At 39.1% G+C, this 24,187-nt stretch overlaps 1 protein-coding gene across 1 annotated transcript in view; it reads right to left on the bottom strand.

Annotated features, from left to right (window-relative positions):
- Positions 1 to 23,924, bottom strand: part of ntm (neurotrimin) — a 474,791-nt gene extending 450,867 nt beyond the window's left edge. Inside the window, exon 1 of the mRNA XM_070982322.1 lies at positions 23,709 to 23,924. Coding sequence (XP_070838423.1) covers positions 23,709 to 23,769 — 61 coding nt within the window. The 5' untranslated portion in view covers positions 23,770 to 23,924. The remainder of the gene's footprint in view (positions 1 to 23,708) is intronic.
- Between the last annotated feature and the right edge of the window lie 263 nt (positions 23,925 to 24,187).

Genomic DNA, 24,187 nt, shown 5'->3' with positions numbered 1-24,187 from the left:
GTACATACCAATGAACTTGTCCACCGTATCTGCTTTGCGTAGGATTGCGTACACCGAGCAGGGAAAAAGCGGCACAAAAAGCATGAACCACGTGGATGCATTACACCATTTATGATAAGACTATGTGCCTCTCTGAATGGGTTTCAGCTGACAGTTGCTGATAGGGAGACATAAGAGTGCAAGCATATTGTGGGAGGAAATCAGACACGCTGAAACCTTTCGCCAATCAGCCTTAATACAGCAACAAGCACCATAGCTATTGCCAGAGAGCAAATAGGCCTCTGTCAATCTCCAATATTGAGCAAGATGAACACACAAAAGACAAGTGCCACAGCCTTTTTTCCCCATGCTGTCTGGGACACTCATGCAGAAAAAAATTATGGAGGCGCCTGCTGGTGTCCACCTTCCCAGAGGGCATTACCAATGCATGGCCTTGCGAATAGCCGCAGGCTAGCCTAAAGGATATGACTGTCCCAATCTGAGATAGTTCAAATCCAATTCTGCATCAGCCATTTTTTGTAAGTTACTTAAAATATCCCTGTGAATACATTACTAGAACAGCTTTATAATTTTTTTCACTCTCAGAAAGAGATCCAGGGATTCCTCAAGAGAGTGTCGAGGAGACTGACGAGAGCTTTTGCTTTGTATGTGCTCAGTCCCTTGTACCCATCACACTAGTGCTTAATTCTTTTAATGTACATCTTTGAAATAATTGCAGGATATTCTTCTGCACTGTCAGTAAAAGTCATATGGAGTTTGAGTACTCATACATACACGCCCACAATGGCTCTATTAAACTTAATATAGGGTCTGAAAATTGCTAACCTAGTATTTTTCACAGGTTTTGCACTTGCCAGTATTTGTAATTTGCAACTGAAGTGGAAAATTGCACTGTGCTTTTTGGCCAAAACTCTGTTTAGATGCTTCACTACTGAAACAATCCAGTCAGGATGGATGCTGGAGGATGCAGACACTACCAGAGTCAACCAGCACTTGGACTGGGGTTAATAATAAAATTGGCGGGAAAGAAAGAAAGAAAGAAAGAAAGAAAGAAAGAAAGAAAGAAAGAAAGAAAGAAAGAAAGAAAAGGAAGGGTTCTCATGATGTGTCATACTCGCATTTACAGTAAAACAGGCAAGACTATTAAAAGAAATATGAAAGAACTTCCACATGCTACATATAATACACATTGATATTTTGTGAGTTTCAGCATTTTCAAAATATGTGTGCTCTGTTTTTTCTTATACTGTCCCTGTCACTCTCTCCTATTACCACTTGCCACTATGTAGCTTACACTGACTAGCAAAACACAAAACAGAGGTTTGTTTGTTTGGTGAGCGGGCATGTTCGACCTGCAGGTGAGCAGCAGAGGGGTGGGTGGAGATAGAGGCGGGGGTCAGTGCATACCAAATAAAGGTAAAAGTGCAGAGTTACATCCCAGTCATTTCAAGGTATGAAGGGATTGATATGATTTTTTAGGGCGGCACGGTGCGCAAGCAGGTAGTGCGCGTGCCTCACAGTGCGCGTGCCTCTGGTTTCCTCCCACAGACCAAAAACATGCTCATTAGGTTAACTGGTGACTCTAAACTGCCCCTAGGTGTGAGTGTGAGTGTGAATGGTTGTTTGTCATGTGTGTTGCCCTGCAATCAGCTGGCGACCGGCTCAGGGTGTACCCCGCCTCTCGCCCGTTGAAGCTGAGATAGGCTCCAGCCCCCCCGCAACCCCGAAAAGGACAGGCGGTATGGAAAATGGATGGATGGATGGATATGATTTTTTATTTATTTATTTTTTTAATGGAAACAAACTTCTAAATATGTTATTCTGAATAACAGAAATTAGTTTTCAAGGGACATAATATGTTTTAAGGAATATCAGCTAAATATTTCAGTGGCTCATTGTTGGCCAGCTCAGTGTTTGAGACTTCCTTTCGCTGCCTCCTTCTGCTCTTCCTCTCTCTGTGGCTCCATTTCTGCTCTTTACAGCAAGCTGGCACTGTCAACAATATGCAGCATGCAATATGGAGCTTCATTTGTAAGGCTACATTAACCTTCACGAACCACAGTCAACAATTAGCCTATTATACATTTAGCAACGATGAGCATGATCTCTATTGTGTAACATAAACAAATCAGTGATTAACAGTTTCAGTAGTGTGGTCATGAATGCAACGCTAATGAAATTAAAATGCAGTTTCTTCTGAAGTCAGCCACTGAAAGAAATTAATACCAATACTGAACACATCATTGATAAACTTGATAAACAAGAGCTTGACAGGCTTTGGTACAATCATAATTGTAAGAAAAACAGCAGAAGCAGTAAAATAATAAGCAAGCAGCAAAAAAAAAAAAAAAAAGAAGATTGATTAAATTGCTGATAAGATTAGTGGATTAATTGTTTGACAAAAAAAACACAAGATTTTTCTGATGATAGAGTAATTGTTAAAGGATTAATTCTATATCTGGGGAATTCATTTATTCGGTTTCTAGCCAAGGGGTAGATGAGAAGAGTGATACCACTCTTGTGTATGTTAAATATGAAGAAACAGTCAGATTTCGGTTACCTTGGCTTAGCTTAAAGACCAGAAAAAGATGGCCTGACTCTGTCCAAAGGTAAATAAATTCATCTAATTCACTACATAACATCATCATCATGTATCTCGTCTGAATTAAACAAAAGATAAAATGGAAAATCGTTGTGGTTTCACAGTGGAAGTATTTCTTGACTGGGCCAGTGGTTTTCTGGAGTCTTTGCTGGTTTCCAGGCAACCTCAAGGTCACAGCAAGACTCCAGAAGTCACTGTGTCCGCTCCAACAAATGTGTAAATTAATGGGCTTTAGACATGCTGGGTTTTTTTTCTTTTTCAATCTTTGGACAGGGCCAGGTTTGCTGTTTCTTCCTGTTTCCAGTCTTTATGCTAAGCTAAGCTAATAGCCTGCTGGCTGTTGCTTCAAGTTTAGTGTACAGACATGAGAGTACACATGAATGTTCTCATCTAAATCTTGCCAAAAAGCAATTAAGCATATTTCCCAATATGTTGAACAAGTCTTTCAAAGTCATCTATTAAGCAAAAGCACTCAACATTTGCCGGTTCCAGTCTTTCAAGTGCTATGTTTTACTGCTTTCTTGTTCTTTTGTAATCTTTTACTTTTGCATAGTTGGACAATAAATCACAAAAATAATCAAGTAATTACTTGATAATTAAAATGAATATCCTTTCCAGCGGTAACAGGCACTTCAAACTCAAAGAGCACTCTGCCTGCCATTGCTAAATGAGGAGATTTTTGGTTCATCCTATGAAAAGGCAGATAGAAATAAAAAGAAAGAAAGAACGCCCCTCAAGGTCAGATGTGAAGATTTTATTACTCGTCATTGCTGTTGGCAGTATTTCACCTACAGACATATCCACATCAAACATGATGCCATGAGCAGAATACACACTCAACTCGTTCAGCATTAGTCTGTTTCAAAACTCTCCTGCTCTCATTGTTAGCTGGTAAAAATTAAGTTGTTCTGAAATGGAGAAGAGATTGGAGATTTGGGAAAAGAGAATATCTAGATCACACTGGATGTGAGTGCACAGTGTGCAATTAATATACCCCAAAACAAAGAGATGAAAGAGAAGACAGGCTGCAAGCAAGAGTCTCTTATTGGTCTTTTGCTGCCTCTCGACAGATGGCTTCAGGTAAGGCAGAGGAGAAGGTGGAGCAGTTGGAGGCCAATATTTGAGGCTGGATTTTAAATTGCATCTGCTTAGCGGCAAAATAATTTAAGTCGCCTATTTACAGGAGACACAGCTCTCAGTTCTTGGGTGTGTCTTGAGGAAGATCATCCTTCACGTGTCTTTGAGAGAGTCAGTCATGAAATGTTTTGTTCAGAATAGTTCTGTTTACTATCTTGCAAAAGAAAATATACAAAAATCCTTCAGTCAATCCCAGGAAGCAGGTGCAAAAAATTAATGTGATCTTACAAAAACACTACACAGAGAAAAAAAAGTGTAGAAATATTTGTGAAGCTGTGCTGGTTGGCTGGTCAGTAAAACCCAACTGATGTAAGTCTGTTTTCGCCTGTAACGTCCTTTATGACAAACCTCACTATGTGACTGAGAAAGACAGTCAATGGGTCACAACATCTTATATACTGTTTCTTTAAGTCCAAAACTGTTCTAAACTTATTTTTCTTCTGAAACGAAAACAGTCCTGTTCATTTAATATGAAGATGAAACTTGATGGAAAATAATAAAACCACTCATTAGATGAAAACCAGTGGGATAATAATTACGCTTGGTCAAACTGTCACAAATGAAAGCAAATATATACAAATCGGAGGTTGCACATTTCATGAGTGTCACTCAGTAAACTTCCTGTGGGAGCTAATGGGATAAAACACGTAAATTCACCACTGAGGAACACAGGCTACATATCCAACCACCTAGAATGTCTGGCTAGTCGATGACAGGACCCCCTCAAGAGGTGCCCCCTCAATGACATCATGAATGCAGCCCAGGCTCACAATGCCCTTAAGCACCATGTGTGGAAACCAGTAGCAATGTTTTATTTACCCCTGAGGAGGAGCAGTGATTATGCTCAAACAGTTTCCAGAAAATATTGTTCTGAAATTTTTTTTATTAAACATTGACACAGATACTTGTTTTTAGCTAGCATAACAGAGAGATTGTTTAAATTGAGCGACAGACAGCTCTGCAGTAACTACCGATTACTGTAAGTCTTTTCTGTGCCACAAAAGAGGAAAAGGTGCTTTATTCAACAGAACTGTGTGAAAAACAGGAGCAACACAGGTGGAAAATTAACAATAAATAGGAAGAAATAACTGTTTGTTGATCCGTTGATTAACAATTACTAATATGCTGTTAACAAGGCATATCATTTATCCTGTCAGTGTAGCACATGCCGTTAGTGCAACTGGGACAAACTCAAACAGTGTTTTTTACACAGGAATGGTCCATAATGAAAACTGCAGAGAGCACAAAAGCCTCAGTTTGCATGGTTTTAGTCAGCAGAGGTGAGCACACAGCTCCAACATCACAAACCAACTTTCATGCATTTTGACTCTTCTGTTGTATCACTTCTATAACAAAATCTACTGAAACGTCGCCTTCACCGGGCTGGTGTATATAGCTGCTCTCTCAATATGTTGTGTTGAGAAATGAAACACTGAGAGAACAGCTATTTCCAACTTGTAGCAGAATGTTGTGGGTCAAGCTCCTACCTGAAAGTTTTCACATCCCAAGATTTATTTTTTCATGACCCACAGGAGCACAACAGCAGACAAGAATATACTGCAAAAGCTATTTGTCAGATGATCTGATCACGTGTATTATGGCAATGCAAAATTTGTAAATGGCCATGATTCACTCTGAATTTCTGTTCTATTGTATATCGCTTTTTATTGCGTCATGCTAACAAAAGCTACCTTGCAGCTACTAAGTCTGTGCTATTACCTAACCCCCTGCAGGAAAATCAAGAATCATTTTACTTCATCAATCTGAGACACTGCAGAAGTGAGATTAAAATGGATTTTTCATATTCCATGCCTGTGTGCTTCCAACTAGATGTCTTTACTATACAATAACCCAGTGACTCATACTTAAAAAGCTATTACAAGTCCACAATACCATGTGATACAAAATACTTTATTAATTCCCCAGAGGAGAAACAGTGTTACTGTACATACAGGACAGACAGCATGTAATTTACAAATTCAAATGTAACTTCATGTGGAATATCAAAATCTTAAGATAGAAATAAGGATCTGCCAGTGTATAAAATATATCTTAAGGAGGAATCATCTTATTCAAATAATTGCATATTCATATTGCTGGATTTAAATTAGAGGCATGAATGCCCTTTTTTTTTAACTCTGTAATTTAACTTTTTTTAAATGCCAACCCTGTCTCCCTAGGAATTACATTTATATACAACTAATTTGAAACAGAAAATATGTTTTGAGGAAAACATAATGTCAACTGAATACTTCTTTCTATTTTCTACCTGATTGACAAAGTTACCTCTGCACTTAAAAAGATGAATTTATTTGTAGTATTTTCATAGACCTTTCAAAAGCTTTGGATTCAGTTGACTGTGATATTTTAATGGAGAATATGGTTTTCATGATATTAAGCACAAATGGTTAAAAAATGATGACTTCAACAGAAGACTACTCTGTGGGGTTCCGCAGGGGTCCATTCTTGGGCCTTTATTATTTCTTATCTATATTAATGATTTGACTAATGTCTCAAATATCTTTTCTCCAATGCAGATGACACAACCCTAGTTCTCTCTCACTCAAATTTTGATTCACTTTTTAAGGATGGGGCAGCACAGTAGAACAGCAGGTAGTGCGTCACAGCAAGAAAGTTGCCGGTTCGATTCCCCGGGTTGGGTTGGGTCTTTCTGTGTGAAGTTTGGGTTCTCTCCGGGCACTCCGGCTTCCTCCCACAGACCAAAAACATGCTCATTCTGTTGATTGGTGACTCTAAAATTGTCTGTGAGTGTGAGCGCGAATGGTTGTGTGTTTGTATATGTTGCCCTGCAATCGGCTGGCGACCGGTTTAGGGTGTACCCCGCCTCTTGCCCGTTGACAGCTGGGATAGGCTACAACACCGCAACCCAGAAAAGGGATAGTCAGGTATAGACAATGGATGGATGGATGGATGGATGGATGGATGGATGGATGGATGGATGGATGGATGGATGGATGGATAGATGGATGGATTCTAGTAAAAATGTATATCACGGTATTTTTCAAAATTACAACGGTTTCACGGTATATGACAGTATTTTTTTTTTTCTTTCATCTGGAAGACAGATGCTTTAACACAGGTATATCCAGGTCCTCATTTGGGCCCGTAACCCCGGAAAGGGATAGTCGGGTATAGACAATGGATGGATGGATGGATGGATGGATGGATGGATGGATGGATGGATGATTAAGGATGCAAATGTTGGCTTCATTGCCTATGCTAGATGGTTCAGATTAAATAATATCTTTATCTTCTTTAAATATAAAACAAGTCAAATTGTATCATTTTCAGTGGCAAAAAATCATATTCCAAGGATTTTTCTAAAATCACAACTGTTGAGATGCCTCAAGTATCAGCTACATGATTCCTGGGAATCATTGTTGATGAGAGTTTGAGTTGGAGTGAACAAACTGACTGGGTTAGCAAAATTATAAGTAAATCCATTGGTATAATAAGGAGGGTTAGTCATCTTGTCACCACAGTCTTCTTATTCTTTATTATAGTTTAATTTATCCTATCCTATCTATCTTATCTATCCTATCTATCTTTCATACTGTAATATAGTTTGGGCAAAAACCTTTCCTACTACTTTCCACAGGATTTTGGTCCTCCAGAAACATTTGTGACCCGCCAAGGGAAAACCAGCAACAAGTCGGCCCGGTGCAAGTTGTGTAAACAAGGAAAAATCGATTCTTTTTTAAAAAATCAGTGATTTTTGTTTTTTTGCAGAATACGTTGAAATCATGAAGAAAACACTCCATGTTTCAAATAACAGTATTGGGGGCCTTAAAACCATAAATTTTGTATTTGAATTTGGGTTGTTTTAGAGGAAATTCTCGGTCCTAGTTGGGGGTGTGGCGGTTCAACAGTAAATTAGCATACTGGCTTTCTTTGGCTATTCACATGCTTCTGTTCTTTTTTTCGGCCGCATAATAATCCAATCCCCTTTGTCCACATAGCCCAGCAGTTTTAAAAAAGACCAATAGAAAAAAACATATGAGCAGAGCAAAGAGACGCCAGTGGGAGAGTGGAGTGAGAGCACGCCAACTTACCACAGTGAATTACCGATAGTGAAATAAAACCTGTGACTTGAAGTCCGTCAGTAGCAGAAGGATCTCCTTTGTCAGGAACGTCAGCAGCTGGACTCAAGGAGGATCGAATACTTCCATAGAGTTTCCCGGGGGCGGCCGCCGTCTGTAAAGTTAAGAACAACGCATTCCAACCGACGCCAATCTTGACCATCTCTGACTGACTGACTGACTGACTGACAGGTCCCGAGTATTGTGAGTACTGTACATATTCACCTTATTCACTCGTTGCACTGCGCTAAGAGACACTATCCTGGTATGCAACATTTTTATTTCCTGTTTTGATTTTGTTGGGAAGATGGTAAAACTCGGAGTGGATAAGGAAAACACTGGATTGAACTGAACTGTGGGGAAAACCGGGGCGGACTATCACTTTGAGGGATTGCACTGAATACTATTGCCACACACATACATGCCTGTATATTGCCCACTGGTTGATTAATACACTGTTGAACATTAGGTTAGTGTTCATTCGAAGTCACATACAGGGATTACAAACTGTTTTTTCATGCTAGATGTTATGGCTATACCTTACATTGTTTTTAGCTAGCTCAGTATTGTCGTTTTAAAATGCAAATGATATGCACATCGAAACTTATGTTAGATCAGGTGATCATATTATAAGCTGTAATGGGAGGTTTAGATATGGTAATGTGAGCATCTGCTATTAATTTGAATAACACACCAACCTGATGATGTGCTTGAATAATGTGTGAATGACACACCTGTGGGTGAATAACACACCTTTGGGTGCATGAATAGCACACCCACGGGTGAATAACACACCTTTGGGTGAATAACACACCTTTGGGTGCATGAATAACACACCCACGGGTGAATAACACACCTTTGGGTGCATGAATAACACACCCACAGATGAATAACACACCTTTGAGTGCATGAATAAAGTATTGACTGTGATGCTAATGTGCCTGTTAGCATGACCCATGATCTGAAACAAGGGTTTTCTTTGTTTTCCTTTTTCAGAATTGGCAAAAACACTCTGATTGAGACTGATCCATCCCACTGCACCACAGAGTGACAGTATTTATTATTATTATTTTTTTATATTAGAAATAAGTATCTACATTTGCTCCTTCTAACTCTTAAGTCTATTACCTTTCTTGTTTTCCATTTTTATTATTGTAACTGCCTTCCCCATGTATTTTCTATGTATCTATGTTTTATTTATTTCACTTATAGGGACATGTATCATTACTATAGCTTTGGAGCCAATATAGGTGTATATACCAATATCTCCCTCACATACACACACACTCACACATGCATGCATGCTCACACACACACACACACACACACACACACACACACACACACACACACACACACACACACACACATATTTTGATATTACTTTTCTTCTTACTGTAGCTGTTTGTCTGTATATATTTTGCTATTATTAGTTTGTTGCTATCATATTTATGTAGTTATATTTTCTTTGTTTATTTTGTGTTTTCTATAATATTGTGAAATTTTACATTACTTAGGTGGAGGCTTTAAGTAAGCCCACTGGGTTTTCTGCCTCTCCCTGCACTGTATAATATTTGTTATCTTTGTTATTCTTTGTGTATTTTTAATTGTGCAAAAAATAAATCTTAACTTAAAACTTAACCATCAACATATGGAAGAAATATTGTTAATTATGTCTTGTCCCACCAGATTTTTATATCTGAATTTTTCAGATTTTTATTTCATATATTTTATATACACACACACCCTTTCCTGAGGGTGCTGGTTTCTTCCAGAAGTTGCAGGGTGAAATGAAACAGCAGGTATGCAGACACAGCACTCTGCTGTAGATGGAGAGATGTAGGCTACAGCTTAACGGTGTGTTGATGAAGTGCTTAGCAGAGCGTTAATTTTTTTAAAACACGTGAAGATGAAATGCAATTAGTTCTACACACTTAACTGCATTTGAAAAATAAATGTATGTTATTTAGATAGTAGGCTCCTATCAACTAAAGTTAGCAGCTGTTTGCTAATCTAGCTGTTTAGCTTTCTAACTCACTAGCTAGTCATGACTTGTGATAGACGGTCATTGCAGGGGAGGGAGTGAGGCATTCCTTTTACAGTCTTGCAGACAGATGTGAAGGTTGGCATGAAAATCCTACACTTGGATATTGTTTCAACCTCTTTATCTCTCTGTAGTTATATCAGTGTGTGCTTATGTTACAAGTTCTATGAACTTAGGCTAGTTTTGATGATGGCTCTTTCGAGAAGGCTGAGTAGTTTGGAAAATAGATCACTGCTGCTCAGTCTGAGCTTTTATTGGCTGTCAAGCAGACACTCCTATGGGCTGTCAGCACAGTCTGATCTGGACTCGTGGTGCTTCCTATGCATTTGATTTGCGTTTAAAAATACAGCTCTCACCAAGTTGGCAGGTTCCCTTCAGCTGTGGCTTTATTATTTACGTTCTCTAAATTAATTTGCATGGTGGATATTGTTGGTGTCAGATTACTGAGCAACAAAAACTGATTTAGTGAGGTATTAACATAAGCCCCCCAAAGACTTTGAATAAATCGGTCAAATTTTAGAAGATGTTTGTTTCGACATGAGGTTCAAGTGACCTGTGGTCAGTTTGTTCCAGTGGTTCAGAAATTTCACAACAGAAGAGAGCAATAAGTGGATCATATAAAGAATGTCTCACTTACAGTTTAGCTAATCATTGCTAATGCATTGCTGGTATGAGCAGAGAGAGTTCTATGTGTACAGTTTGCAAGAGCATTGCATTAACGATTCCTACGAGGTCGCTTTGGTTTGTTTTTGTTTTCCCAACAGCCATCAAAATTACAGCACTGTCTGTGGTTTGCTCCAGTTCAAAACCAGTGCAGTGTAATACAGCTGGTTAACTGGCTGCATATCTTTGCCAGTTATTGAGGGTGATGTCATGTGGAATATAGCTTTCACTTCTTCTTTACATGTCGGGTCGTTTTGTCATACCAGTGGAATAATGAGCAGTTTGCACATACAGGACCACTCTAAAATTTACTGAGTGTGTTGGCCTTGGTTCAGGGCAGAATTACAAACTAGTCACTGATGTTATGTCTGTTTTAATTGCACTCCCATTTGGAATTGTAGGATTCCTGCAGATTTGGAAACTGTCCAGCAAGCCTTTTTAAAGCAGGACTTGATCATTAAAGCTTATTTTCAGACTAAACGCATGCACTGGGTTTTCAGGACAACAATGCTGTAGTTTCAAACCCCCAAAGGAGAAGGGAAAAACAAAGTTATTTTTCAATTTGGGACAATGGCTTTTTGGCCTAAATGTGTGTTACAGAAAGGCTATGGAAATGGCTTAGCAGACATCACAGCAATGGGATTTTGATTAATGAGAAACATTCATTTTTGTATTGACCATTTAAAAGACTATTAAGATTGCCACTCAAGCGTTGAGCATTAATTATAAGGCAGGCCTACATAAGCTTCCATGAAATTTAATGAGCATTGTAAAGTCTGAAGTAATGCATGGAGCTTTGTAGAGAATTAGGTTGTAAATGAAGTCCTGAAACAACACTCATATTAAACTTTTCCTTCCAAGTTTCTTTTTAGTTCACACACTAATGATATCTTCTTTTATTTTTCTGAGAAAACATGCTTGTTATTTGCATTCATATATATTGTTCCCAATGTATAAAAATACTGGGAAAACCTGACCAGAGAAAGATATTGCTCTTGTTTTGGGCTGGGTATGGATATTTAAATGTCAATAATCATTTTCTTTGTGCATTACTGCTCATTATAACAAATAAAACACATCTCTTTTAAACCAGTACACAGAAAAAAAATATCTAACTTTCTTTACTCAGGCTGAAATAAAACCCAGATAAAAATTGTTTCCTCACAATTTTTGTAAAGCGACGTCAACAGGATTAAGAGATTTGAATTAGAGCAGTTGCAGCACAGTCAGGTAGATAAAAGCTGCTGATGGTCATCAGTGATGCTTTACCACCAGGATGCCCAAACAGACTGGAAGCAACACATTCACTGATCCAAGCATTCACTGTAATCAACCTCTTAAATGAGTTCATCATAGGCAGCTGCTGATGTTATTGCAATTAAAAAGCTTCTTCACTGCAGACTCACAACCGCAACACACAAGCCCAGATGCCAAGAAGTAACATTTTTAAGATATGAGCTGGGGATGCAAGCTTGTCTCGTCACTCTGTTTACACTAAAATACAGTAGGAATCCTTGGCTAACCAATACTTCATAAATATTCATGAACGCAGGCTGTGTCTATGGATACCATGTGTTTTGTTTCTTCAGCTGAATCACTCAAGAGTAAAACATGACTGTCATAACATCCATAATATTGGAAATCCTAGTATAGAATCCCAGTTAAATTTTCATGAGTTTACATTCTGAACGTGGACCTGCACATTCATGCATGAACAATAAACAGAAATACAAAGCTTCTTATGGCTCATAACTCTGCTCTGCTGTCCTTCTTATCAGCTCTTTGTGACACTGTGAGAGCCCGTAGGTCCTTTCAGAGGTGCTTTAACAGCTGTATTGATCTGTTAACTTTGCATTCATCAATCACAAGGTTAGGGGAATGATTCAGATAACATCAGCTCGCTCTGTCCTCGCCCAGTGGGAAATTTAGAATTAATACCTCTCTGTCCTGATGCATTCTCCCTCTGTTGGGAAGAAAGTGTCACCTTTGTTTGCAGGTGGTTACATATCATCTGAGCACACACAGAACAAAGTGAGACAAAGGAACGATGAGCTACTCACTGTTTTGGAGTTGGTCTAACAACTTTGCAGCTCAACAAGGATTTTTTTGTAAGAGGAGAAAAAAATGACAACTTTATCTTTACTGAAGATTCCTTCTCTCAGGAGGCCCAACTGTTCCTATTAACACCCTCTCAGATTCCACCACAAAGGCCTTTGCCGAGGGGCCTCAGGCACAATCAATGATAGCACTAATTGAAATATTATCTCTAATGCTTCACACAAATGCCCAGGCAAGCCCCCAATTATTGCACACAGATAATTCCACAGACCATGTGCTTTCTAACCACTAACTATGCCATCTGTTCCAAAATTACAACCACACCACTGCATTAGTTAAGCACCCCTGTACACAGCAACTCCCCTGCAGTGAGACACCTTCCTGCTATTAGGGCTTGAGGGTGAGCCGAGTCTCGAGTGGCCATCTTATCAGTGTTGATGTCAAGGATATGGGCAGGTGATGGTGGAAGACTGATGTGGGTATCTACTGCCTGTCCACTTAAATTATATATCTGTTTCCCTCCATTGAGATTTCAAATCAGATAAAAAGAGCATATGGAAGATTTAGTTTGCTCTTGCAAGGCTGGGAAGTCTCCACAATCAAGTGGGTAAAGAATAGTAGCAGAAACAGGTTGATTGTATCAGTAGTGCAAGCAAGAGAGGATATTGGGTGCACAATAAGAGGAGGTTATGTCCCACTCAGGATACAAGAACTACAAGTAAGATGATTATAACACAGACAATGGGAATGGCATATTATGGGAAGGTCACTTGAAGCCCAGACAGAAAACATGAAAAAAGGAAACAAAAGAGAGCCAGACCGCAAGACAGAAAGCTACTTTTGTTCATCACTGGATTCATGTTGGTATTATCATTCATCATTTACTCTGTGCCTTCTTTTTTCGTGAAAAATAAACCATTATTTCAATTTTGTTATCCTCTCTGGTCGGCTTGGATGCTTCTTCCGTCTCTGATTTGAGGGATCCTGAATTAAAGTAGGCCTCTGAAATACCATTTTCCACATGAGAACCCATGTTTTCATGTGCAGCTCCACACCACTCTAACTCCTTCAGTGCAAGCATCAGCTATGGCTTCAATTAAAAACATGACTGCAGTGGCTCCAGTATCCAGTGGCCACCACTTCCACGCTGTGGCTTGATCTTCTGGGCTTATCTCAACTGCGCTAACATGAGTGTGCCCTGATGAGTGAATTTTGGCTGTGCTGAAACAGGCAGCAATGGTTAGCGCTCAGGCCTCAATGACAAATACAAAGTAAAGGTTTTAAACAAATGTCCCCTATGACATGCTGTGATCCTACGTATGTTTGTGTTGTCACAAACACTGTCATTCATTGTGATTCCTCTCTGACTCCTTGTCATGCCTCTGCTACATTCTCTACTCTCCCAAGTGTCTTCATAGCGTTTTACAACAGGTCACCTGTTAGCCTCTTTGCCGTTGTTGCTCACAGCAACCTAAAATGATACTGTAACACAAACACACATCCCCCCACCTTCACTGTCAATCTACCATTTACTCATATAAACAGGCACAAAAGAAGCTCTTGAATTTGTTTTTGCTAACAGAATTTGTTAGCAAAAACATGCTGTACTTTAAATTAAATGTAGCTTTGTAGCTATGAATGATTTGCATGTACTACAATTTAGGACAAAATTACACAAATGGTAGATTCCTACTACAAAAGTTTAAAGTGGATGATAACTCAGTTTTGTTATTTGATTCCTTTTAGAGGTCACAGCATAAGTATGCTGTCTTCTCAGGCAGGATAAAGGAATTATCATTCTGATTACAGTCCCTGCTTTGAGCTTTACCAAGAAAATAAATAATTTAAAATAACAAATGTTATGTTAGATTATGTAAATAAGATGCACAAAGTGGCAATAAAATCCATAGCTTGCAGCTGCGTATACTGTAACTGCTTCATAAATAATACTCCTAACAAGAAAAACTTGTGAAATGCCTGGCAACTTGGAAGCGATTTCCTCTGTACAATAGCTCTTCTAAACTCTTCAGAATTTTTTTCTTTGTGTCAAAAGTCAAAACAACATTGGAAGAGTTTGAAACTTTGAGTGCTTCATGTAACTCCTCAGCCTACAGCCTTTGGCATTCCCTCACCCCAAAGGACACACACACACACACACACACAGACACACACACACACACATATATATATATATATATATATATATATATATATATATATATATATATATATATATATATATATATATATATATATATATATATATATATATATATATATATATATATATATATATATATATATATATATATATATATATATATATATATATACACACACACACACATACATATATACATATATATACATATATACATATATGTGTGTGTGTGTGTGTGTGTGTGTGTGTGTGTGTGTGTGTGTGTGTTAGTGCCTGTAAAGACATGTGATAGATAGATAGATAGATAGATAGATAGATAGATAGATAGATAGATAGATAGATAGATAGATAGATAGATAGATAGATAGATAGATAGATATCCAGCAACATTTCTATAAGTCTAGGTACATAGAAACAAACTGTGCAGAGTGTGAGCAGTGAGTTTCTCAAGGAGGCAACGTTCCTCAGACACGGCAACCTGGTGAATGGGCACAGTTTGAAGTCACTATCCCTGTTGCTTATTAATTAGCCCTCCCTGTCAAGTCCCTTGTGGCCACCAAGTCACATGACCACAAACTATGTGGGGGAGGAAAACCTTCTCAAAAAGCTTAGCCTTTACTTTTATGCAACTGTAGGTACTGTGAGATTACGGTGCATTATCCAATATTAAGGAAGAGGAGGTGAGGCCATGTGCAAACTACAGACTTTATTCAGCACATTTCCATCACTTACAGTATTTAAAAAAAAATGAGTCAGATTGCATTTTCTGCCCACAAGAGATTCACCAGCCAATATTTATCTGCATTTCAAATACCAACATGTCTGAAGTTTTCTCTAGGAGAAGGCTGGTCTGTCTGTTTCCTTCTAGCCTTGGGCCTTTTGTCATGTTATACGTTAGGAATGAAAGGTAGAGTATAAGGTAATTATCTAATTATATTCAAGAAATATGTTCTGCTCAGCATCTCCAGAGATTTGTTGTTTTCATTCCTTGTCTGCTTAACTATCAATGCCATACACAAGGCAGCCTCACTACTGAAAGCCTTCAGTAAATTACCACCACTGCAAATTGATTGTTGACCCATACAAAATGTGAGTAAATCAATCAGGCTTCCATTAAATGCTTACAACAAACTTTCTACAACCCAGAAATGATTCATTTGTGACATCAACCTGCGAAAATACAAAACACACACAGACAAAAAACCATTACTGAATACAGAAATAGAATGCAACATGAAAATTGCTTCCCACCACAGGAATGAAAAAGACAACTGGATAACAATTACCTCCAATTTGCAATTTGCCATTTCAGAAAACAAACAGGGGCTCTTGTTGTTACCATGAAACAGGAAAAATTGCAATTCTCAGTTACAGACACTCATCATCCCATAATGTGTCTAATTTCCTTAATATTCCATTACAAGGTTAATGGAAAAAGTTTCATATCCATGGCAATCTCTTTATTAAAGCTATAGAACAGGAAGAAAACACTTCAGAAATATATAAATAGCTCTTGGTGATCAATCTCTCATTTCTGAGTCTATATTGTTGCTTGGTTCTATATTTTTCTTTTACACATCAAGATATTTTCAACTCATATCCAAAAAGCAGAAATATCAATAGAATGCAATGCAACCATATTTTGAATACAATGAAGGTGAAAAAAAACCCTCTCTTTCCCATTTCCATCAGTATTTTTATTAATTTCTTTATCCGTACATACCAAGGCTCTCACTTTGTAATCAAAAGCAGAGGTGGAAAAACATAAATTATTGGTCCATAGTTACCTGAATTTAAAATTTGCTTAGTATAATATTAGAGTAAATTAGTTTATTATGATAGCAATAGGCTGCACATTCTCCTCTAGTGGAGGACATAAAGTGAAGTCATTCTTGACTATTGCTTAACACTTTTCCTACTTTGTAAAATGCAGCTACCTTTTTTGATAATTCCCATCTGAAACAACCATCAGCAGCTACTGAGGCATCCATCAGTTCATACAGGCTTGGCCCTGTATTAAGCTGTCACTGTGCTCAGGACTGTTCAACTGGGGTTAGGGCTGGAACATCATGGAGGGAAGTGGCAGACCAGGCTCACTTCATCATCAGTTGTTTGTACGTACTGTAATTTGATTTATTGCAGATTTGAATAGGAATTTACATCTAATTGTGTGGCCCTGGTGTTGTAGAGTGTCAAACGTGTATTTACTTAATTCACTTATTTTTCAGTTTTAAGACCCTAGCTATGCAAGCCTACATTATCTAACATTATACATTATTCTACATTATCTTTATAATCAATTATAATTTGTGACTGGATAAATACAATTCAGTAAATTTACAGAAGAGTGAAAATAAACAAACTTTAACAGTTAAATATCAACTATGGTGTTAATTAATTTGCTTTTCTCTTGACAAACGTGTGACATGAACTGTATGACTTCAAAGAAGAAGGTAAGAAAAATGTGACATGAGAAAGGAGAAGAAATGAAAGGGAGAATAAAAGGGTTGTAGGACAGAAGAAAAAATAAAACATCCAAAAAATAAAAGCATAATAAGAGAAAACTGCTTGCCAAGTCCAAAGTAAAAAATGGAGCAACTGATATGAAAAATGGGGATAAAGTAATTGTCTTCATATGTCTTCATGTATAAAAGGCATGCTGTGTGAAGCATGCTAATATACATGCAGGGCATGACAGTAACAATATCAGAGGTGAGTTGGACTACATAACAAAAGAAGAGGAAAGACAAAAATTTCAACAAAAAACAACTATAATTATCACACTGATCACCACCACCACTCTACGACCATCTCTAATGTTACCTTGTAATGATGATAATACTGTTAATACACAGCAGCAGTAGTATGAGGTGGGCAGAGGAACTCCCAAGGACATTGGCTTTAAGGCTTCCTGTCCAGTCCCCAAGCAGCAGGGGGAGCTCCAGGGGGAGGTCTACAAGGAAGGCAGCCCTGACCTTCTGTTAATTATTTTTTTTATTTTATTACCATCTTGATTATTATTACTAATGTCTTTTAAGTAAGGGCTCAACCGTCAGGCTGTCAATTGTTGAGGCTTGATGTTCTGACACTCCCAGACCACTCAGAAAGGAGCCCATTAATTCTTTTATTCAATATATTAATAGACTTTTTTAAATAGCTCACCTGGTGTCACTGTCTTGGGCTGGCCCTAGACCCATAGGAGGAGGCTTTCCTGCTGCAGGTACCACTCTGTTTACCCATTTGAGCCACTTCCAGACCACTTCCTTCCTAATTTCTTTCATTTCTTTCTTAATGCTAATCTATCTTGATTTTCTTTCTAACTAAGCCATTGATGGTTTCAGCTCGAAAGAACTGTGCGAAATAATCAGTCTGCCACCTGCAGTGCATAGTGCGGGGCAGTAGGGGCACGACAACACATTTTTGCACCGTGGCCCCATAGCAGGTTAATTTGGCCACGTCTGTGGTGCTAAGGAAGATGTCGTCATCACCAGCCAGTTCCTCCACCAGGCTGACTAAGGTCAGAAATTGAAAAAAAGGAGAAACTGGGTGTTTGTATTAATTGATTCCACCTATCTAAGCTTTAGTATGAAAGTGAAACGGGGATCCTTCATCGATCATTATAGATACAAATACTAAGTTTAATATATATTATATAATATGTGTGATTTCGACAGCTACCTACAGGGATTACATTTCTCCCAAATAATATACACGCCTAAAACAGTCAGTGCTGATTTCTACAAGCATATACAATCATATCTGCTTTGTGAGGCGGGCAAATGATGGACATCAAAAGAAACTAGAAACTCTTGAAATCTGAAATCTGGGTCTGAGTTACCTGTTAGCCTAAGTGAGGCCCTTTGAATAACAGAATGTCTTTTCTGCAGTGCAGTTTAGGCTTATAAAATGCCTGCTTTGCAATGAAATGAATGTGAAGGAATTACGCATTTGCTCTCATTCATAGACTCCAGGCTGTACATACTGCAGTTCATAGCTGTATGTAGTAGGCTCATGCCAGTCTTTGTAGTGCACAGTGTGGTGCATCATTATCTGGAGTAAAGGTATATGAGGTAGGTTCATGGAAAGTGCATCAAAAAGATGCATTCCAGTGCTTCATGTTCAAATATACATGTCAAAGCATCTTAATATAGCGGTGTCTTCACCTGGACTCTCAGCAGAAGACACCTGGCTTTAATAGCATCTCACAGCAAATTTACATGTCATTCATTTATCACATTTTGGTATCACGCCACTGTACACAGGTGGCAATATCTACCTGCCACTGTCGCCCATCTGTCTGGTCTGTCTCTATACTCTGCTCTCAGGTTTTATGCAAACTGTGCACTGAGAGACAGACAAAGACATTTTTTTGCAGGAACAGCTCTGCCTCTTTTGCTTTGAGATCCCTACAGAGTGGCTGTTGCCCTGCGATAAGGGGAGAACTCTGTCCATCAACAATGATCTTAATGGCTTTAACAAAAGGTTGCATACAACAGTACACCAAGGCTCCCATACCAACAGCCCTATCCGTCCCTGCTCTCTTCGCTGGTCATCCAATAACAGCTGTTGCTCCAAATTTCATTCTAACCGGCTATAATTCTCGTCTTTGGCTGACACAGGCTGATGGAGGAAGGACAAGTGCACAATACACAGGCCTGCGAGGGTCTTGGAGGAAAAAAAAACAAAAAAAACAAGAGTTTGTGCTGCATCCTGGCAACACAGCCAGCACTGTCTTCTCCCAGCCACATACAGAGACAGAGGGAGGGAGGCAGCCTGGTTAGACAATGGGGCTGCCTCATTACCAGTGTTTATCTTAAGCTGGATTAATACTTTGAAAAGAAATGCTGTTCTCTTCTTTGTTAGGAAAAGACAAATTTGCTGCTTCTTTTTGGGACAGTTTGATTTTGGGATGTTTTGTTGTTGTTTTTGTTTGCTTGCTTTTTTGCAACTTTTTTTTCCCTCTTGCTGAAAAACAGAACGCCCACTGATGTCAGCATCTGATTGTTCCCCACCTACTCTTCACATGTCTGAGTCTGCTCATTCGGTTCTCGTGGAAGAGGATCAACTGTTTCAGGAAACATTCTGGAAGCCAATTGCATATTCAATCCAGTGGCAGGAACAGTACAACTAGCTGTAGAAAAACAGGAGGTCCTCTTTGCTTGAGCCGCCTCACCTTACAGAAAACGTGAAAAGATCCACACAACTGATTCCTGGCACACTTTGTTGTATTGCTTTTCATATGTGACTCCGGTGTCAAGTGTGAATCAGTTCTGCCATGGTAAATGTATATAACCGTCAGTGCCAAGCATATTAGATGGTAGAAAATAATGAAAGACTGTAGTTAGTAAGGGGGACTGTGAAGTTGACCTTGACATATTCACACGTATTTTCCCATTGCACATGAGAAAGCCAAAGGACTGCATGACACTATGATGCACCTTGCATGATGTCAATTGTGTCCTGGAAAGTATTGTTACATTAAAAAAAAAAAAAAAGAAAGAGAGAGAGAAAAAAAAAGTATGCTGCAAAATACATCAACAGGAAACTGAACTGATCTTCATTTTGGACAAAGCCTCCCACCCTCTCTCCAGTGAGCTGACACAGCCCCACAGCAATTTTAGCCTGCGGCTCATCCCCTCGAGGTGCACCAAGAAACGCTTCAAGCACTTATTCATGTCGACTGCCATCCAGATGTACAGTGCTTCCTGCCACAGTGGCTGCAAGCTCAGCCAGCCAGCCAGTAGAGCACTTCAGCCTAGGTGCTTCTTGCTGTCTCTATCAATCGATCTGGATTGTTTTCCTCTACCCAGCTTTCTACATCCACCTAACTCCAACAGCTCTGATGAGCAGGGTCTGCATATTGTCTACACATCTGTATACATGCTAAAATATTATTTTCTCATGAGCAGTCACAATGTGCACAAGCTGCTTCAATGTGTGATCATAATCAGATCAGACCACGAGAGGAGCTACTGTAACAGCTACTTTCTATTTTAAAAATAGACTCACAGTCCTGAATGTTAAAACAATGATGACAGCATTCTTGGTAGCTTTTCCCATATTGATACAATGGGGTTGAACTGAGTAATGTAAAAGAAGTCATAATAATCACTACTTGGAAATCTCAACGTTGTGTCATAATGAGGGTTTGGTTCAGATAGCTAGTTCCATTTTGGACAAAAAATTATAATTTACCTAAATCCCAAATTCCAGTGCTAAAGCATTTCTTAGCAAACTTTTCCTCCCTGCTCGTCTTTTTGATTAGCAAAGAGAAATGTTCAGAGCATTCAAGCAATGTTCACAGTCTTTTCATTTTTAACCACTGGCAACCAATGATTTTGCTGGTTAAAATGACAAACATTGCTGGTGTTAATTAATGTTAATTCCATAAGTAACATGCTTTAAGGCCCAAATGAAACTCCTAGCCGTTGTCTGGTTAATGAGCTCTCTGAAAGCTGGTGTCTGTACTTGGCCAAAGACTGTTTGTTTGCAAAAGAAACCTTACTCAAGATGAGTCATCTGGACTGGCCACCATTAAAAACAGTAACATTTCTGCCTTCTCAGACAACAAAAGGTGATTACAGACCTGATGTGAATATTTGAGGTTTTGTTATTTTTAACTAAACTAAACCATATTGGGCTTAACTGGAGATTTAAAGGAATTCTGATTTGATTAAATGCTATTCAACCCCGCAACCCTAAACATGTATTATAGGCTTTTACTGTGACAGCTAGTGATGCGCTCATACTGTATGTAGCCTGCATACGTCTGCTCACCTCTTTCATTCATTTATTATCCTCCATATGTTCTCTTGCTTTGTTTATTTGTTATCTCATCAGTCAATTGTCATCGTCCTTATCTGTGCCCTATTCTGTTTCTGCAATGACCCAGTTTCCCTATGGAGACCATTTAAATTTCATCTAATCTAATCTAACATATCTCTGATTCTGCAAGAGATCTGATGATATGCAAATGACTTCAGCACAATGTTGGTGCTGTCTGGAGAATGGATTGGCCTTGAAAAAGTGGGAAAGGGACAATTTTTCCAGGTGTATTAAAAGCAGAGATTTTTAATAGTGCAGCAGTGTGGCACAAAACAAAATGCTATCTCCCTGGCTGCCTTTTCCAGTGATAATTTGTGTATTTTTCAAAATGTTGTCAGCCACACAGAGGTTTTCTTACACTTGACACCATTTCCTGCCTGCAATATAATGACTACACTACTTTGCAACATAAGTAATGATACATGGTATTAACAGTGACAGTATGTGCTGAATTTTATGAAGTGGAGGATAAAACAAGCTCTCTCTGGTCTACTAAACCACACAAAGTGAGTCACTTGATTAATTCCATCTTTTTCTTACCACTGACATATCTCAAATATATAATTAGGTTGAAAAGTGCAAAGATTCTGTGCCACAGTTTTTTCAGAGCTTTAGATGCTAAAACTGTGTGCCACATAACATCATTTTCACTTAAGCAGTGGAGCTGATGGTATTTAGTGCAACCTTCATTCAGTACATCTGAAGATGGTATTTGGCAAGGGGGATAAAAACAGCTGCCTTAAATTTGTTTACATTCATCAAAAGGCAGAATTCTTTAGTCAGTATACTTCAACTAGACAACATCAATCATTATCAAAGCGGTAAACCTGTGACCTTTTATTTTTTTAAATATGAATTGTTAGCGGCTTCATTTTTCTGCGCAGGAGTTTGACGTTTCACATACTGGCCAGGACTTTGGCTCTGGAGGGCAGCATTTTGTGCAGCAGACAACACATCTGTAAAGACCAAGGGCTGCTGGCCAAATAACACAGTCAGGTGTGGAGAGCTGATGAGAAACAAATCCCCTTCCATCCTTCCTGCATTCATTGATTCATCCACTTCATTCATTTGTCTCTTTATCTATTTAATTATTTAACCATTCACTTCTGATGAGAAGGGTCATTATCAAAGACAAGGAGAATTTAACAGCATTAATCTTTCCTTGAGTCCACATCTTATTGTGTAGGCTGGTGCTGGAACTTCAAGAAAAATAAAGGTAAATATAGAATAGGCTGTTTGGGGCTTCTGAAGGAGCAGTTTTCATTTTCCTCAGGTCTTTTCTTTGCACGTTTTTAAGCGGTCCTCAATCTAACCACAATCTAGTTCCTGGATTGAATTTTTAATGTCAGGTGTAAACAAGGTCAGAAAGACTGAGCTGCTTCACTGCCCCCCCCCCCCCCACCCCCCACCCCCCCCACCCCCCCCCCACCCCCCACCCCCTCCAACAGCAAAGACCTCTTGCCTGCCAGGAAAATACTGGGCTTAACTTGGACGACCTGACCACGCAGTCAGTGTGGATTAAGAACTAACACTTAATCAACGGGCAAGACCTCCGGTCCGTGAGATTTGGCTTTAACATGATCCGCAGAAGGAGCAACAAGCGCAAAAAGGACAACTGCTCAGTTTGAACTGCAGGTGCACTGAAATTAAGAGCTGTGTGACTGAAGGCTGCACGGAGGAGCGTCTTAGCCTTTTTCTTCTTTTTCTTTCCTTTTTTCTCAAAAAAAAAAAGAATTTTTTCATTTTTTTTAATTTTTTTTTATTTTTTTGCATTTGCAAAGTGGACAACCAAAGCAACACTACTGCTTCCAATTACCCTCACGGGATTAAACTTTCAGAGAAAAGGCTGCAGCCGAATATAACTGATGTAAAAATACATCCAAAGCAACCACTTAACGATAGAGTCAGGCCACTGGCACCAAGACAGCTCAACTGCACTTCGCTAATCGCTTAATTGGAGCTGCGGCTTAGTTGACAAGCATCCCGATGTCAAACGCGGGCTCAGAGACTGTCCGCGACATGCATAACGCAACTGACACAGAGACAAACAGTCCCATACAAACAGAGTCGGAGACAGCGATAACTATTGCTCCAAGGTTGACAAAATCCATCACTTACCTTGCTCCATCAGCAGGATGGTCATCCCGACCAGCATAGCCCAGTACAGAGGATTCTTCATGTTTATCGATCTGTTGTTTGTCTGCTGTGCGATGTCGTCTGGGGAAAATAGCCTGTGATTCTTTGAAATTCCGAAAAGTGCTTTTCTTCAAGTCCCTAGTCCTCCTGTCTGACTGTAGCCTACAATATCCACCAACGCAGCGCTCCACAAAGTCCCTCCTTCAACTGTGAGGTTATTGGCAGCGATGATGGAGGTTAGTTAGCGGCAATGAAAACGTCCACTTCCGGTATGTTTGTTGTTTCAAGATAAGGACACTTTCTGCATTCAGTCATTCGTGTAGTCCGCAAACAGCAGTGGGACTTTTAATTTGAAGAAAATATCCACCTACTTCCTGTCCTGACCTGGTAGTATGTAGCTAGCTTGAAGCGGCTATTAGCAGCGGCTTCTTGTGGAGGCGCTGGCGGACGCGTCGGTATCA

Source organism: Chaetodon trifascialis, chromosome 16 (assembly GCF_039877785.1).
Source record: "Chaetodon trifascialis isolate fChaTrf1 chromosome 16, fChaTrf1.hap1, whole genome shotgun sequence".
Classification (NCBI taxonomy): Eukaryota; Metazoa; Chordata; class Actinopteri; order Chaetodontiformes; family Chaetodontidae; genus Chaetodon; species Chaetodon trifascialis.
Note: the sequence above shows the minus strand (reverse complement) of the source record. Positions and strands in the feature narration are given on the sequence as shown.